We start from the raw sequence: 19,143 nt of genomic DNA, 5'->3' as shown, positions 1-19,143 counted from the left end.
TTCAGAAGCCCAGGCAAGCAAGCAAATTGTTCCAATGCTATGTTCTGCGAAATTGCAAAAGGTGGCACACACATCTGTTACAGAAGACAATAACATGCTGTATAACAAACTATGCCTTAGAATAATCTCACTCTCCTGGGACATACACCACAAACCCCAATCAAACCCAAGCAGCATGAGTGGTGCCAATTAGAAATGAAGCAAACTGAATACTGGCTAATGTTACATCCTGAAATTACACAAGCCGCCATCTGAAAGCTTTGCCAAATGCTACAACTGCTAAAAGCCTTCCTACTTTCAAACACACTAAATATGAAAACACAACCAGTAGGTTTTGATGATTTTAGTGGAAGACAGTATGACAGTATCAAATTAACACTTGCAAATTAGCATGTCTTATTGCTTTAATTAGATACAAGGGAGATGCTTCTACTTGTCACACCTGAAATGCCAAATTCTGGAGAAATTCAGATCCAAATTTTGCTCCTCTTGCCACCTTCATTTCTAATTAAACCTATTAAGACAGGCTGCATTTAATAAAAATACCTATGTCTTTGCTTTGATATAAACAAGAACATAAGAAAAACAAAATCCATTACCAGCTTCACGGGCAAAGAGAAAAACGCCTGATACATCTACAGAGTGCAAAATTGTTTTTTAACAGAACATGCCCAGTGGATATGCCTGAGATTGAAATGACTTTTGATAGTATCCTTTGCCTTTCATTCTTGTTACTTGCTTGTTCGGGCATCATGTTGATTTTTTCTTCTTTGATGTTTTTCCTTGTCATCTAGAAAGAAATGACAATTTCTACCCACCCTCTGGCTTTTCTGTACCACAGCACATAGTCATTTTGTGCTGAAGGAGCCATTCAGCCGCCAACTACAAATGCTGAAGTTAGTCTGAGCAGTAAAGAGAGTGAGAATCCTGAAAAAACTTGCAAGTCACTAGAGAGGCAGCCAGAGGCCAAACGCGCATCTCTTGCATATGCAGACACAGGGCCTGTGAGCCAGTGCCTGCACTGCCTGGTCCAGCCAGCAGTTCTTCACAGCTGCTGGGCCCTGTGCACCCATCACCCTGGGCTTGGCCCCCCGTGGGTCCATGCCTGTACTTCCTACCCAGCAGCAAGGTTTTGCCCAGCGAGGTCAATGCATCTAAGCTGGGACAGTATATCCAAGGCATCCGACCCTTCTGCGCTCAGATCCCTAAAGTAGAACTTCACTTGTGAGAGTTTATATATATATATATATTTATATTTATATATATACACACACACACACACACACCCCTATATATATATACACACACATACACTCATATATATATATATATATAGCCACAGGAAATTATCCTACCATGCACAAAAAAAGCAGGCCTGAGTATCATGCAATTTGGTAATTTATGTTTGACCATACCTTCCTCCAACCACTGGACCCACTCCCAGGAGTTTCTGGCACGCCTGTTTTAGGATTCTCAGACATGAAGGTATTACATCCATTTTTTAAGAGAAAAGTGGCAATAGGATGCCAATTTTCCCTTACTGCAGAGTAGGTAGAGCAGCCCTCCACTCCTTTGATGCTGACATCAAAGTTTCACTGCTCTCAGCTCAGCAAGAACAAACAATTAAAAACAGATCATATAGCGGAATTTAACCTGTTCCTGTCTTCCTGCTCAGCAGTAATCTTGACAAACATAAGCAGCTTTTGTCCCATGACAAATCCTGAGAGTGGATTCAGAATTCCTCAACTCAGTGACTGGGATTAGGGGATACCCTTAGAGCACCACCTGGCATCCCCCCCTCACAGGTTCCCCTAGGAAATAATGCCCTAGGCAGAAATAACACACCCTGGGCCAGCTCTGATGCATGATTTTGGCTGGCCTATGGTGTCTTCGCCACCTGTGATAACAGTGTGCAGGACCCGGTGCCTCTACATGACAGGCCAGGCTCTGCTCCCAGTAAGAACAGCGTGTGCAGTTTCAGCGGGCATGAGATCTGGCTTCCTAACGCTGCGGTAAAAGATCGTTAACAATGGGCTAGTGCAAGGATGAAGCCTGGGTGTTCACTTGGAACCACCAGAGACTGATTCATACAGGTAAGAGTACACCAGGCAAGTAACTGCTATCCAGGAATAAAATTATAGGATAGGGCGGGGGCGGGCTTTGTTTGTTTTGGTTTGGCTTTTTTTTGTTGCTGTGGGTTTTTTTCCACCCCTCCTCAAAACACATAACAATAGGTACTCTTGATAGGATTCTGTGCAAATCCTGGCAACAGAACTGAGATAACCCTCCAAAAATAGCCAAACTAATCTGAAAACCCACTTTTTTTTTTTTTCTTTTTTTTAAATTTTCCCCTCTCATACATTTTCACTTACACCCAAGGTAGCATCTTGGGGGATACTTACAAAGTAAATATTGTAAAGGTCACCTAAAAAGCTAAGTTACTAGTAACTGTTTACTGGAATTAATGTTAACAATTTGTCAGTATTTAATCTCATGCAGGTAAAAGCAGGTAAGAGCCTCAGCTAGAAACTAGTGCCCTGCACATCCTTTCGTGCTGGACACAGAACAGCAGGCGGCAGTTTTGGCAGCCTCCCTGGCTGCAGTGGAGGATGCTGGCCAGGGATGCAGCATGTTGGCCATAGATACCTCCACCTGGTCCCATCCGTCAGCCCCTGGGAAACCTTGCTACTGCAGCTCTGCTCAACAGCTCCCGCTCACAGTTCTGTGTCATGGCATCTAGATACACTTTTTTTTTTGGCACTGGTTCTGAAAGGAGTCCACGGCCTCCCAGTCTGGATGGTCCCCTCCTTTTCCAGCTGGCATCACCTCCAAAACCATGCTTGGGGATGTCACCTACTTCTCACAGGGCCGAGACAAGAACCAGAAGCCCTAAACACAACACGGAGGGCCGTGAGATTTTCAGCTGGGAAGGTAACCCCATAAATCACAGGATAGCCCGAGACTTTCAAGCCCAGTTTTGCCAGTAACATTTCAAAATCCTCCAACCTGTCTCAAAGGTGAAGAGCGAGCTTTCTGATGCTTGCAGCACGAATGTCCATGCACCGTTACTCTGCTCAGACCCAGGCCGAGCACGCTCGCGGGCAGTTGTGTAAGTCCCAGCCATCTGCCTGGAGTCCGTCAGGCTGCTGTTTAATGTCAGCTCCCAGGCGGCAGCTTGCTTCGGTGAGTGACTCTCAAAGAGCAAGAGACATCCTACTCCCTCAGGAAACTCATGCTCCACCAGAGTATTAACTCCTCAACGCTGAGCTTCAAGGGATTAACCTCCAAGCAATATATACTGAAAAGCAACCTTTAGAGGATGGATGCTGGTTTCTGGGTCCACTTGGAGTCAGTGAGGAAATTTTTAGCAGCTGCTGAAGCTGTCAGGATTGCTCAGGATAGCTTGCATTTCCCATGTCAGAAAGAAGGTGATAGAACTTTACGGAGTGATGTGTTTAACGTAACTACGGGGGGGGGGAAATGGACAAAAATAGGAGTGAAAGCACACAAGACCTGATTCTGGTACAGGGACTTAAAAAGCTACCTTGCTGACCAATAGCATACACGTATTCGAGTAAGGAGAAGGGAAGAAGGCTGAATGGGAGAAATTGCCACACACCTTGACGTCATTTGGGATCCTGCTCATTTCAGTACTGGGCCCTGCATCCCAAGGGCCGAGACCCGCCGGGAGGGCGCGGGGTCCCTTCTGGTCCCTCCTGCGCTCGCTTGGCAGCTGCAGCAGCGCAGAGCTCTGCGGGAACAAAGGCCGGCCCCGCTCCTCCCATCGGGGACCCCCACCACGTTTCCATGGGAGCAGGGACACACAGATTTTTGCAAGGCCCGGAGGTGCTGACTCTCCTGGAGAGGCTGCGGCGCCAGAAATGCTCTCACAAGCAGCAGTGAATAAGGGGTTGTTCAGATTGACAAAAGATGCACACGGCACGAGTCCCAGAAGTACATGTCACGTTTAATAAACTAATGGGAATAAGGAATACAAAGCCTCATCTGAGCAGGTTCGGTTTTTTCTGCAAAATAGCTCATTTAATGTAAATATCCTTACACAATGCTGAAAGCAAGAAGCCTAAACTTGATTCACCTCAATCTACCTGAAGCCCCCTGTTACAATCACGCCGGTTTCTCACAAAAGCATGGGAAGCAGGAGCTGGCACAAACCTGGGAGCTCTCTCTCGTCTGGTACATGAGACCCAGAAAGTGGAACAGACCGTGGGCTGAAAATGTCACTGACCTGTCTCACTTAAGCGTCTAAATACAGCATGCAATATCAAATTTAAAATCCCATTGCTGCACAGAAAGAATGATGCTTCACTTTGTCACTTCTGTTAAGTGTTAATTACAGAGATAAGTAAATTTTAAGTGAAATTTAAAATATTTTAACACTGACAGCATCATATTTCTACTCACAAGAAATTAACAGGCTTATTTATTGTCTGTACTAAAGGCAGTTTAATCGTGGGATCAGCACAAACTGAACAAAAAATGTTATTTCTTTTTACTTTAATGAACTCCTGTGCTAGAGACCAATTTCTTTTTCTCATTACAAACTATTCTACAAACTGAAAAGGGGAGAGGAAATTAACACAGCAGAGTCTCACCAAAAAAGACAAAAAAGGACAGGAAAAACTCCTGGTGGCAAATTAAAGCACTGTTCCTGCTGGGAAGATAAATGATACAAAAGGGAGAGTTCACAGATTCCTCTCATAAATATTCCAAAGTTTAGAACAGAAACTGACTGAACATCAAACTAAAAATAAGCTTTCTCTCAGGTATCTCCTCATGGCCATTGTCCCAGTCTCCTATGCCTTACATTGACAGTGAAGAGTTTTGCCTGGGTAAGGAGTACCATATTGTGCCTCTAGTGCTAAAAAAACCCCAAAGAAACAACAAACCACCCCCACCCCAACCCCACCACCAAACAAAAACAAAATAGGCTACAAAAATACAACCAATTTGGAAAAACAGCTGAAGCGCAAATTGAGCTCATCCCTCTTCATCATTGAGTGTTTCTTACAGACATTTGGGACAAGAAACAGCCAGGCACACAATCATGTGCCGGCAAGTCTTGCAAAAAAGGAAGGATGTGCATGTGGTGCAAGGACGTGGGAAGGAACGCTGGCCACAAGTCCACCTTGTCTCTGTCCCAATATGCTCCAAGCCAGGCTTCTGAGCCTTTTCCTGCAACAGCCCAGCAAGAGGAACAGTTATCAGGGACGGTTACATCAGCTGGAAATATCTGATATACCTTATTGACACAAACTGCAGAAGGAACTGAATAAAGTTCACCTTAAATTCCAATTTTGTATTTTTGCTTACAAATATTTCTGGGGAAATATGGTGTCAGAGTGTTGCAGGATGTGATCTGATGTGTGAAGACCAGTCCTCTATGAAACAACAGGAGCAGTGGAGGAACAGGGGGAGGGGTCAATTTTCAATATGCTTATGCTAAAACAAAGTAACTAAAGTACCCAACTGGAACTTCCTTCTGTAACAAATGGTCTAATCTGACTGTTTTCAGGTCCTATTTTAGAAGGGACTAAGGGACATAGTTCATAATTCTCATAAAAGAGAGAATTATAAAAAGTGGAGAAAGAAACAGGATAATTGCTTTCCCAGTCTATGTCCAATTTTGGACAGAAAAAAACAGATACAAATTCAAGACAATGTCCATGTACTGGACTGTGTTTGACGTCAGTGCATTATGACACTTCCTTGGCAGTCAATGCTCTGCTCTGCAATATCCCTTGTCTTCAGCTGCTCAGAGAATTGTGAAAAAAGTTCCTTTGGGGATGACTCTGTCCCAGCTGAAACATGAATTTCAGTGGAAAAGCTCACAAAAATCTATTTAGTCATTTTGCATTAACATGAACTGCGAAAATGGACCTTCTCCTTGGGAATAAAGAGCTGTCACACCTGCATCAAGACAAAGAAACTCAAAAAGGCCAAATCTGAAAGAACAGCAGAAAAAACAGTTTCTCTCCAAACATACCCTAGACTTTTGCTAGCGAGCGTGGACCAATACCATTAAATACATTGACTTATTCCCCAGCAGCGCCACAGATATTACTGCTCAAAAATTCCCAATCCATCACCATGTTGGCCAAGACATTCTTAACTAACTTGCTGTCTCTCAACAGTACCTACAGACACGCTGTCCTTCCTTACCTGTCTGCTCCAAAATAGCAAGATCAGTTCCAGTAAAGTGGCTCAAATACAGAGAAAAACGTTAACATCAGCATGAGATTATACTACAAATAGCTTCTCTGTTCAACCTTTTTTATACTTTTTGTTGTTTATGATCCAAAACCATGTAAAGATACTTGGGGAGCTTCTTTTATTTTTCTAGAAAAATTTCTGTATGCACACAAGCCAGGAGATTGGGTAAAACCAAGAACATTTATCATCACTTGTTTATTGCTTTTGATTTGCAAACGATTCATTCAGTTGATCTTGGAAGAATAATAATGCTGAACCAATAACTGAAAAGCAAAGTGCACAAGTGTCCCTGAGCTCATGCATGCTTGCATCAGCACATGAATGTATCGTGCAGACAGAGAAACCACAATCTGTTTCTGAACAATTTTCAACCAAAAAAAAATCCTAACTTCACAGGGTAACTGTTTGCAATGAATAATTCAACCATCTGTCAGGTCCAGCTGGGCCCCGTCCCTTCTCTTCATATTGAGTATCTCCTTTTTTAGGTGTGATCAATGAACACCAGCATCAATTTGACAGGTTATAAGGCACACTGCACGTGCTGCCCACCTGAGCGAGCATCTTCCTGTGCCCGGCCACCAAGGAGGGGGAGCACACAGGTGGAGGGGGAGAAGAAGAGGGGGAGTCCTTCCTCATGGGAAAGGAAAGGTCTGAAGAACAGCTCCATAAGTGACATGCTACACTATCCTAGGATGTATGTGTGGGAATCAATGACAACATTACTGGAATCCATTCATCATACTCTATATACGGTATCAACCAAAGCTGTAAGTTGAAAGAAACCGTTCTAAATGGTATTTCTGGTAGCTGACATACTTTTAAAAAATGTTTTCTGTGTATTGTCAACGGTCCACCTTATTTTCATGGTTTTGGCAAATCCCGCTCCCTGCTCTCCTCTGCTGAAACTCCCATACAATCCAGTATCATCAATGAAGCCTCTTCCTCCATGAGACACAGCAACAGTCAAGTTCCACTAAACCACTGCAATGCGACCATAAAAAAAAAAAAAAAAAGTCCCGAAAAATCATTCCAGTTCCTTAAAAAAAGCACATTAAATTTTATTCTAATAAGGCCTCTCACAGAAGAAAGTATTTAATGCGGAACACAATTGTAAAACTAATTACCCAGGAAAAAACAAACAAACTGCACAAACCAGTCTTTGTCTTTGTCTATCACGCCTGCTGACAAAGGCCAAGCAGGAGGGAACAGACAGTTAATTGTTTTCCAGATCATTGTGGCAGGTCTCCGAGCGCTTGCACCACCATTTGCCTGGACTGTCAGCCCTGTCTATGCCCCATTAAACACAGAGGCAGAGTTTATACTTTCCGGGGGGCTGGGGAAGGTATGTTCAGTTGGCAATTTCCTGTAAGGGGAAAAAATTCTAACACATTAGGGCTGGTTTTATCAGAGATTATTTTCAAAGCAGACTTTTAAAGAATGTGAAATTTGTGGTGGTTTTGGAGGTGGGGAGGAAGGGTTTGCCCAATACTCACGCTACCTGTGCTGTGGAGCCCAGTGAGTGAGGCAGTCCTACAATCACAGCTTTCCACTATGAGATTTAGGAACAAACTTAACTCCTTTTACAGTAAAATGGAAAGAAGAGGTACAGCCCATTCATACAAGAGAGAGGCCAACATCAACAGCTTTTATTTTATGCATTTAAAATTGCTCTTAGGCCTATTCACTCCAAAAGTGCTTTGAAGTGAAGAGACGTTTCTGGGGAATTAAAACATGCAACAAGCATTTGTGGATCCAGTTCCTTGAAGCCATATTTATCAACAACTTAAAAGGCTGAACAGTAGTATATCTTGAATATAAATAAATAAATAAATAGCTAAAATACTTTATATTGCTTTCCACCAACATCTCCTTGTGCTCTCATTTGCACAAAAAAAAAAAAGGAAAAAAAAAAGAAAAAAATTATTATTAAAAAGAAACACACCCTGGATTATTATATTACAAACACCATAGCAAGGAAGAGCCCTTTCTCAACATCAAAACTGCAACGCCTCGCCACACTGTGTTTTCAAATATCAAGATTGATAGAGACAGTTCATTCCTTTTGAACACAGAAAAGGCAAAATAGATTTCAATATTCTGCTGCTGGCATTACCTCAAAAGGCAAATATCCAAAATGTAGCAAAACCATTTATTAAATCTGGCTTTTGCTTTTTCAGAAGCAAATAGTTTTAGCAAAGTAAGAGGTAGTCCCAGCCAGACAAAGTGAGTAAAAGTAATTTAGAGTATCCTGTTCTCATTAACCAGAATTACGTCTCAAATCAACCCTTACATAGGCACAGAAGAATTCCCTTCTCTTTTTCAGCCCTCTGATTTTAAACTCCTTGTACTGTCTCTTGACATTCAAAGTACATCTTCTTCCATCAGAGACAAATGTGAGAGCAAACATTATTTAAAACAGTTATACAAGTGTTTTTGTCTGCATCCGAAAGAGGCCTTTCACCTATTTAAATTGAAAAACGGTTTCCAAAGCACAAGGAGGCCTTGAAATGTCCCATGTGTACTCTTCAGTATATAATTACAAAGATAAGAAGTGACACATTCATTCTGGTAAAACTCCATTGAGTAGGCCTCCAAATACAGAAAAATCTCTTATTTATGTGGTATTTGCTCCTTCAGACAGACATCACACCATGTAACAAATCTATTCAAAAAAAGTCCAACCTAAAATATGGCAATCAACTGGATTTGCAAATCCTCGTTCTGGTATTTTTACAGCTAGTATTTTATTACCACAACTTAATCACCTTCAAGTAATATAAACTACTCTGGAAGGAACCCAAGGGTTATTTCAGAGTATTTTTAGTATTTTTCATCAGTGTCTCCCTCTTCCCCCCAAGCTGATTTTCACCTGAAAAGTGTGTTTTAACAGCAAAAAATGAGATGGAGAGGAGGCAAGCATTTGGCACATTGAATACCTGGTCAAAGCTGTGATCACTCTTTGCAACACTTCAGGGTCTCTGGAAGCAATTCGATACCCCCCCAGTTATTCACCGTTTTAGTCCTTACAAACATAAGCTGCAGAAATAACTGCCGTGCACTGAACACGCATCATGATTTAGTCTGATTGCCACAGTGTGATATTTAAGTCAGGGTTTACAAAACTATGTGGCTTGCTATCAGTTGCTACAGACCATCTACTAAGGATGGGAAGTGATGGGGCAGTCTCATAGCCCGAGAGGCACAACGTGACAGCAACTTCTGCTGCTGGAAGTCACACACAGCTGTTGCTCAGTCACCCACAGCAGTGACATATGTCATACAAGGCTGAGCAGCAGCATTCATCTGGAATGACTTCAGTTCGTCTCTCTACCTTTCTATAATTATTCCTGTACCACACTGATCTCTCCTTCCCTGTGCAAAAAAATGGGCACTGCAAAACTTCCATTCCAACTTTGCCATGCCCTCCCCAAAAGCAACACTGACTTGGTCTGGCAGGGACACGGCCACAACTTAACAGTGCTGGTGAAAGGCGTCAGGAAGGGAACGGCTCAGCTTTGCCCAGGAACGACCATGTCTAATGGCCTTGCCCTCTGCTGTGGAGAGGCAAGCGAAGGGCAGCACACACATCTTGCCGCTTCTCAAGGACAGCGACTACCAGCTGCCAATACATGCTGAATTGCTGCTATTTTTGTAAACAAAGTCCTCTCCAAGTGCCAACCTGTGCTAGCCACAACCGTGTTTAGAAAACAGAAACAACAACAAAAAGCCCAGTGTGGCATTTTGGTGATTAAAGAACAATTTTGCATAGCCTAAGTCATTTGAAGAGCCTCGTTCATTTAACTGAAATGTTCGGGCATGTGAAAGCCAGCGAGCATCACCTGTTGCATTCAAAATGGTGGGGAAAGGCAGAGGTAGCAATGGTAAGCACCTACCAGGTCATATGCTGCCAGGACCTTTTTCTGCACGTCGGGCATGGTCCCCAGAGGCTCTAGGTAAGGAAACGCATCCTTCATGCAGAGGGTAACGGAGGGTGTGTTGTCACTGCTCACAAGGCGCGAGGACAGGGTCAGGATGCACTGCTTCAGGCTTGCGATGGGCGGCAGCCCACACAGCTCCTTGACAGACACCATAGCATTCTGAGGGAAAGAAAAGAAAGACTTGAGCGCATGTTGTCGCTTGCCACTCGGTTCCCCCTACCTGCCAGTACTTCATCAGCTTCTGCCTGCTTCTCCCCCCTTGATGTGGGGCAGTGCCAGCCTGCTGCCTGCCATCCCTGGGCCCCCCATGGACCCCAGGGTGCCAGCACACAGAGGAATTCCCAGCCAGCCCTGTTGTCAGCTCCCCAAGCCTACTGCCAGCCCCAGCTTTCCCCCAGGCCCAGGTATCCCAGCTGCCAGCTCTGCAGCTACTTTGCATTGCAAATCCAGCCCCAACAGGGACAAGCTTTGGTCCCCAGCATATTAAACCATCAGCCTAAAATGCTATTTCTCTTCCCAACTGCTCAGACTCCGATTGCTTTTGATGCTGTAATCGCCTCGTTCTCCCATCATTATCATCCTCCAGCAAGAACGAGTTCGACAGACCTTGTATTTCCCATGGGAAAGGCAAGCAGGAAAAAAATACTTTGTTTTCAGCCTTACATTACCACATCATAAAGAAACAGAAACACTCTTTCCCCTTCAGAGGTCACATATAAGAAAATCAATACTGGATATACAGGTCAAACCAAACTAGCATGCCAGGATTTATTTATTTATCAAGTCAGTGGATGTATGGCTGACATGCCCTCATCATTTAGCTTCTCCAGTCCTACAATGAGTGACCAAGATGCACAACATCTAAGTAAGAGAGTATTATAATAACCCATACCTTGTAAATGTTCCTCACAGATCTTGCTGAAAAAAGTCATCAGAAAATGCCCAGCTAATTAATAGAGGCTTTTCTCATTAATCAAATACATTAGCACGCAGTTAAATCTAATGACTATGTCTTTACAAAGCATTCCCCAGAACAAGATCTTGTACTGAAATTTTGCTTGGAAGGCACATTGATGCTGTTTCTGAGTCAGATTCAGAATATTTTCTTTTATATAGTTCACATATAGTGCCTGACCTAGACAGAAGGTGGAGTCAGCAGTTCAAACTAGTTACTTTCAAGGCCTGCAGGAAAGGAAAGGCTGGGAAGTTTCCCATTCTTAAAAATATGCTTAAACTATTCCTTTGGGAGTGATTTAAAACTTATGTCATTTTGTAAACTCTTCCAGCTGCCAACATTTAATTTGCTTTAGACTCTGTCCAGAAGAGTGGGGTCAATGAAGTGCTATGCGTTTTTCTCCTGTTTTCAACAAAGACAAATGAATTGTTTCTGTATCTTTACCAAGGAGATAGCTATGGCTGATTTCAGCTATTTATTAAAGTAAACTCATTGTTTAATGCTACTCAGTTTTGTTCCTAGGCAGCGCCTGGACCTCTGAATTGAGCCGCCCCTTAACCAACCCACACAGTCAAGCACCGGGCAGGTGGGTTCTTGTTTGGCCTCGCTGCCGCTCCACCCACCTCCTGCCGACCACGAAGGTCTAACCCAGGCAGCTGTGACGGTGCTGTGCACCTGGGCCCTGACGCTGCCGGCCGCAGCAGGCTCCGGTTGCTCTTGGAGCAGCACGGGCCGGTGGAAGCGGTGCCAGGAGACCCTCTGAGCCAAGACATGGCACCGGTGTCTGTGCCGGCACTCGGCCAACTGAGACAACGCAGCTATTTCACAGGGAGGAAATTGCAACCCAAGTGGCATTCAGTGCCTACACTGAACATCTGCAGCCCTCGGGCAAACAGTGGCAACACACGCTCAGGGAAACGTGCTGCTCTTTGCACAGTGGGCTTCTCTGGTGCAGACGAGACCTCAATGACACATCCACTGACTGTTTCTTATATTCGCCCAGACAAAGAAAATTAAGAGCATAACCCTCACTGAGTTAGCAAAACAAAAGCTTGCTGATGTTTTCCAGGACCAGCGAGGAAATGAAGTTTTTGAGATCTGCGGCATGGGGACACAAATGTACTCTCAGTTCTGATTTGTCAGACAAACACAACCAGTAAGCATGTGTTTGGAGAGGGCATATTGATTTTTGAAACATTTCTGCCTAATCCCACATTTTCTTGTTTGTTAGCACCCGTAACTATCAGCCTTCCGACGTCCAGTTAAAGGTTGACAACAGCTGTGGGTCGGAAGCTTCACCAGTTTCCACCAGCTTCAGCAAGTTAGCCCTACCAGCAGCTCGCACCAGGACATTCACTTCCACATTCAGGACACACCAATGCACGTGACGGAAGTGTCATACCTGCATATTTTCTCTCATGTCAGTAGCCTCTCGTAGCGGATGCACTGCCAACTTAAAGATATCATCGATAGTCTTGAGACCGGTGTTCCTCAGCATAGTGTACTCCCTTGCTTTCTTTCCTATCCTCACTGAGAGGCTGCGCTTTTGGGCCTTCCCGCCTCCACTTCGGTTGGTTATAGCAATGTGAACAAAGAGGGTAACGTGCTCCATGATATCACCAACAAAAGATCGCAGCGGTATGTGCCTATATCCAGGCTGTAAGCACTCCAGCGGGATGGTGTACTGCCCTATGAACTCATCCCCAATGTAGTCATCATCCAAAACAACAAAACGGATCATGGCCAGCTCTGGTAGATTGATCTGGAACTCAAAGCTTTCATCAAAAATGGGGTTATCACTGTTTTGCTGAACAGTTTTAGTTCTTTGTTCAGTGCAGTCTGCAGGAATGCCGTGTATTTCTATGCAGACATAGGGGTCTATGACATCCCCTTTTGCACATGCACCCTTGGGCTTTGGAAAGTTCTGACCACTGATTATTTTGACATGTAGGACTTGGGGAGAGACCCCCGGAACAATGCCCTTGGTATTTGCGCTGAAGTAAGACACTTCGTCACGCATTACTGAAGGCCTGAGAACATACCCGCATCCCCCATTCTGTAGAAACCAGCCAGTGTGTAGGTCCATCATGGGCCCTGGGGTCTGATAGTTCATTGCCACTATCTGGCAACCACAATTCCAAAAATCTTGAGGATTTACGTTACTAGAGTCTATCCTCATAGCACTTGGGTACACCCTGGACAGAAACTTTTTATTGTAGTTGACAAAATCTTCAGGGTATTCATTTGCAATCCGACTGGCTTCTGCCTCACTGAAGGAGCACATTTCCCAATAATTTTGAGCTTTCATGGATGTCTCAAAGTCTTTGTATTGGACAGACTTGCATAGGGACACCAAGTCAGACAATTCCCTGCAGAGCCAGATCAGCTTCGGTTCCCTTGAGAAGTCCTCTGACAGTCTCCGGGATATTTCAGCCTCTTCATCTTCATCTGTGACTTCTCCTTCTAATATGTCCTGGTCACAGGGCAGCTTCTTCCCCTTCACAATGATCTTCATTTTCAGTTTCTCGGGTGATGGGAGGTAGACTTCTGAGGATAAAGGTGCCTCTGTGTATAGTTTGTTTCCAAAGATCCTTTTCATGTGTTGTACCACTACCTTCTGCTGCGGTACTGAGCAGTGGTTTCCCAAGCAGAGAATAAGGGGGTATTCTGAAGCAAAGAAGGCCAATTTGTTTATTACCTCAATAACATTTCGAAAGGCAAGTGGCGATGTCATGTTGTTACGGTTACAAATAATGGGTTCATTATCTGGGCCGTCACAGACGTCTAGTTCAATACTCCGACAACTCATCTTTAAAGCTCTGACATAACCGTTGATATCAGCTGGCCCTCTGAGCTGGTCTTCTATTAGATATGTATTGTGGGATGCATTGATGTAGTAATGTGACAAAGGCTGCGTCATGTCTTGGACAATTTTTTTGTGCTCTGGGTCAAAAATATCACATTCTGGGGACAACAAGTATTGAGTAAATCCATCAATCGCAAGAAAACCTTTCAATCGCCCTTCTTGAGAAAGCTCATACCTGCGTATAATATCTAGACACATTTCTTCTGTTATGTGGGTCACTCCTTGCTCAGCCTCTAAAAACAGCATGAGGTCATTGGCATCTAAATACTCTTTGTTTTTAGATATCTGCACGAGTAAGAAATAAACTTCAGGTCTTGTGCAAAGTTCACTGAATGCTTCACAAAATTCCTCTTTCGTTACTCTTGTTGTCAGTTTCTCTTTGCTCTTCTGGATTTCCTTAAATTTTAATCTAATCTTTGATTCCTTTAAGGTGGGGTTAAGCTTCTTTATTAGCTCCACAGATGTATCTTCTAACATTATGCCATTACCATCAACATCTGCTGCTTCGAATACAGCTTTTAGCCAGGCAAATCGTGGGGTATTATGGCTGCTTTCCATCAAATCCAGGGGTTGTTTGCTACGAGAAACCAAGTACCTTAATCCTGATACCCAAATATTGGCCACATCAGCTGAATTGGCAACCAAATCAAGGGACTCGTAGTTCTCACCATGAATTACCGACAGCGCACAGTCCTCAGAAATCTGGTCTGCGAGTCCATTATTCCTGAATGTTTCTGTGTTCTTCCCTAGTCTGATTTCTTTTATAGCAGAAATATCAAGCTTGGCTTTCTCAAGGTCCTTCTTGGAAGGCTCCCAACGAAGAGCCTGCAGGTCAGGATCCAGAGTAAAAAAACGGTTATAAATCCGGGAATTTGGACGAACTTTCTTCAATTCACACCCAGCCTGCATAAAGCTGATACAGTCGCTGGCGCTGCTTATCTTCTTCTCTGATGGCATGCTGCTGAAGGACACTGTTTTCTTTCTTCCACATTTTTGGTTTGAAGGATCCTGTGGAATAATTACATTAAAAAAAGATTGAGTAAGTTTTCTTTGGCCGTTCCACAAGTACATAAATAATAGAGAAGATATGTTTATGTAAAGATAATTCATGTTCTTATGAACCTCAAAACACAACATATTATCCCTTCCCACAATTTAGTTCCCTACTGAGCTATAAAATATACGGAGCTATACAGTGACTTGATTGATTGCAGCATTAGAGATACCAAGTTTTCATGAGTGACATTTGCAGCTGTTAAACTGCCTTCCAGATCTCAGCAACTCACTACAGCTGTGAGGGGGTGGCATCCGGTTGTGTCACATACATTTTCAAAACAGATACGTATGGGAAGAGGGGTTTCATGGGAAGCTCCAGCACCTGGTTAAGGTCTGCGTAACCAGAAGTGGGGTGGATCTCACCAGAATTTAAGAGATATCATGAATAAAGGAGGAACTTTGGCATAAAAAGGCATGAGAAAAGAGTCTCAGCCTATGTGGGAGGAGAAGGGGAAGAAAGAATTCTCCTAAGCAGTGCTGGGAGGAGGGCCTGGGATGGGTCAGCGTGCTGCGGGGCACACGTGACAGCTTGGTGCTCAGCAGATTAGCATCCTGTCTCAATTCTGCCTCTCCTCTGCAACCTTGGACACCTCAAGCAAAACTAAAACAAAACCAAACAACAGTCATGAGTCAGACCCCCGAGATACACACCCAGGAGAGTCTGGGCTTTCTTATTTCTATGTTTTAGTGTCCTTTGGCAAAGGACGTTCTCACTAAGCTGAGAAGCCCATCTCTGCTGCATGCACAACTGCATAGCTCTCATCGCTGCTCTCGTGGGAGCCCCACGTACCCCTGTGCTCAGCCCTAACCTACTTCACACTCTCATCTCCCCATTTGCTTTGAAAAGTAGCTATGTTAGTCACTTCTGTGTACCAGGACCACAAAACACTGTGGGAAAATGGACAACCAGGCAAGAAACCCAAAGCTTTTTTCTTTAGGGAATGTATTCCAACTCCTCTTGAGAGAATACTTAGCCAGACACGTGTGACTGTCTTTTCAGTATCAACTACCTACTCACTGCTGGATGTAAACCCAGCTGCCTGCAAAGCTTTCTGTAATTTTAGTGCAGCAACTAAATTTAAATCTTTTCCCACATATTATCAATTCAAAACATTTCACAATAATTATAAATTGCAAATCATTCTTTTTTCTCTGCATGATTTCTATCTACTCCATTAGTATATAAACTATTCAACAGCTACCAAAAATATTTTTAAAATATCATTCAAGGCTGTAATTAATAGTGAAACACTTGTTAAAATTGCTTTCCTTTCTATTTCCCTAGCCACCAGCAATATGTTCCCAGTTCCCTGCTTTCTGCTGTTGAAGGGACTTTTGCTGCCTGAATTCTGACTACATGAGGAGTCCCAAGGCGAGGAAATGTTGATGCTGGGTATGGGCACACAGCCCTCCAACCACGCTGCCCTCGGGCCCAGCCATGAGATATGCACCAGGGACCAGCTTCCTGACAGCCCCTGGCAACCTGCTTTGAGACACCAAAACCCCTGACTTCCAAACCCTTTGCAGCCTGGACTACCCTCCCTTACCCCAGGAGCTGGTTCCCTGCAGTTCCCATTTATCTGCTGTGTCATTCACCCTTCCTCAAGTCATACTCCCCTGCAAATCCTAAATGCAACCCCTGCTCGAGCGATGCCCTCCATCCAACCATCTCCGTCCTTCCTCTGCGCTGCGCTGTCTGTGCCTGAGCAGGACCCTCTGTAGCTCTCCTAGCCACAGACCATCAGTCTTGGTGCTTGTAAGAACATCTCCACTCATTGTTTGCAAGTTTGTAAGGATACTTTCAGCAAATTAGTCAGTATAAATGTTTCTACAAAATTGCTATTGTCATTCGCTCACTTCATTCAGTAACATCCGAAATATTTCCAAAACCCCAGCCCCCAACAACTGGATTTAAAGGCACGGGATCTGCTGGGAACAAACCCAAAACCTCTAAACTTCTTACGCTAAAGATTTCTCATTGAACTGATACAGTGACTTCTACTGACAAGAATAATTACTCTAACCATTTATTGCAGAACTTATTATGAGAATTGGTCTTAAAAAAATAGGAGGAAAGTCAATGAAGCAAGAGCCTCAGGTCAGCTACTTTTTTAATTACAGTTTTCTGCTAAAATATTCTGTTCTTGCATTAAGATACTGCATTTTAATACACATCTATGGCCATGAAAATCTTCAAGCAATAGATGCTAATGAATACAAATGAATGGAGCCGATTACCCCCTGGGTTCTAGAAGAGCCTTTTCGTTCTTATTTCTTTAGATTTACAAGAGCAATATTTAGATTTAAGATTGATTATTAATTAAGATTATTTTTCTCATATAGGAAGATGTATTAATGGCCTTTGAATCTGCAGTGATTCATTCCTTGATGCAGAGTGGTTCCTCAGGGCCAGACTGGAAAACTCATCAGAGCTGCATAACTGATTTAGCCACAGGTCTGCCATTTTGTCTTTGCTAGAGAGGCAGGAGTTGTTATGTTACTAATTTTTTTCTGCTGAAAAATAAAAGCCATTTATTTTTAGTTCCAAGATATCTGTGCTTTTTGATGAAAATAAGCCACGGAATTAATCAGCTATTTTTTGGGTATTAAGGTGGGAAAACAACTAATTGGCCTCATGCAGAATCAACAAAAATTGCCTTTTAACATTCAGTCTTAACCCCTCAGGGATTTCAGAGGGAATTAGATTATCCTCTGTATCCTCTTTCCCTGCTTTTATTTTTGATGGATACTTCTGGTTTCGTACTTGGTGGTATGTAAGAAACTTCAGAATTGTACAACAGCAGTTCTTCATCTCTGAGTAGGACTTCCCCCATATCTTTTAATCAATTGAACAGAATTTAAGTCTAATCCATGGACTAATTGCCTAAAATTAACAAGATTTCAGTATTACAGACATTGATAGGATTATTTTAACTGATACTAACAATCTCCCCAATCTACTGTACAATACACACAAACCCTGCAAAATTGCAATTGCTAACTGAGCTTATTACTGCATCTGCTATTCCCCTCTTGGTCTCTATAGAATAGGAACATACTCAGTCTTTCGAAGTGAGAGCTGCTCATTTAGATTTAATGTGACAGTTTTCATTCATAATTATCAAGAAGTTATTTATTTTAGTATTGCAAAAACTCGAAATGTATTTCCGTGAGCTCAGCCTGGCAAGCTAGGCACTCGCCTTTGTTCTACCACATTCACATTGCTTGAACAACCATCTCCAGATCCTGACACCCCAGTTCAGCCAGGCCACACACATTCGGGTCCAAGGGATCACCCTGGGGAGCAGGGGAGTGTTTTCTTCAAGAAGTGTCCTCCCTCCACTGGGCTCCACTCACATCAGAGCCTGGAGAAGACGATTTAAATAGTTTGCCTCCCCACTGATCTTATGCTGAGCTTGGTTCAACTGAGCCTACAGACTTAGGTTGCTAATTTTAGTTTAGCTATTGTTTTTCTTTAAGTCTCTACCTTAATCCAATTTCGACACATTGCTCTTCTAAGACAAGACATCCAGCTAAGAATACTTCTGTGCTGCAGTGTCTCCAGTGGCTAAGTTCCTGCTCCGTTTTACCTTTCACTGGAGACTAAGAACAGGAATAAGTACAGCCACCTGGCAAACTAAAAGCTGCCAACATCTTATGTGAATAAATAGCAAACCTGCTCTCTTGCGTTACCTGCCAAAAACATTCACACTGCAAATTATCAAAAAAACTCTCTACATTATTCACCCACACAAGAGCACTTGTTCCCCTTCATTAACCAAAGCAATCAGAAAGCACAATGAGATGTACCCCTGAATCTTGGAGGTGAAACATCTATCCTTCCCCAAGATGATAAGTCCATCAAAATTGATCTTACCACACAGTAACTGGCCTAGGACTGCCCTTTATCCTCAGTCACTTGTACTGATGATACTGAATTTATTGTGGCAATGGAAGAGGGAAAGGGAAGGGACAGGGAAGGATGATGTTTTCCAAAAAAAGAAATTTACATCAGTGTGAAAACAAGCAACTAACTTGAAGATTTTCCACCCTAAGACCTTCTCTACCAGAGATAACCTAGCTCTATACAAAACACT

The 19,143-nt window shown here is 43.2% G+C and overlaps 1 protein-coding gene across 2 annotated transcripts in view; it reads right to left on the bottom strand.

Annotated features, from left to right (window-relative positions):
• PLCL1 (phospholipase C like 1 (inactive)) overlaps positions 1–19,143 on the bottom strand; it is a 212,248-nt gene that overhangs the window by 31,534 nt on the left and 161,571 nt on the right. For both annotated transcript variants that reach the window (XM_075028078.1, XM_075028079.1), the window contains exons 2-3: positions 12,527–14,998; positions 10,125–10,328 (exon numbers count right to left, since the gene is read on the bottom strand). In XM_075028078.1, the coding sequence (XP_074884179.1) occupies positions 10,125–10,328; positions 12,527–14,998 (2,676 nt within the window). The remainder of the gene's footprint in view (positions 1–10,124; positions 10,329–12,526; positions 14,999–19,143) is intronic.

The sequence above is a fragment of the Buteo buteo genome, chromosome 5 (genome assembly GCF_964188355.1).
Source record: "Buteo buteo chromosome 5, bButBut1.hap1.1, whole genome shotgun sequence".
Lineage (NCBI taxonomy): Eukaryota > Metazoa > Chordata > Aves > Accipitriformes > Accipitridae > Buteo > Buteo buteo.
Note: the sequence above shows the minus strand (reverse complement) of the source record. Positions and strands in the feature narration are given on the sequence as shown.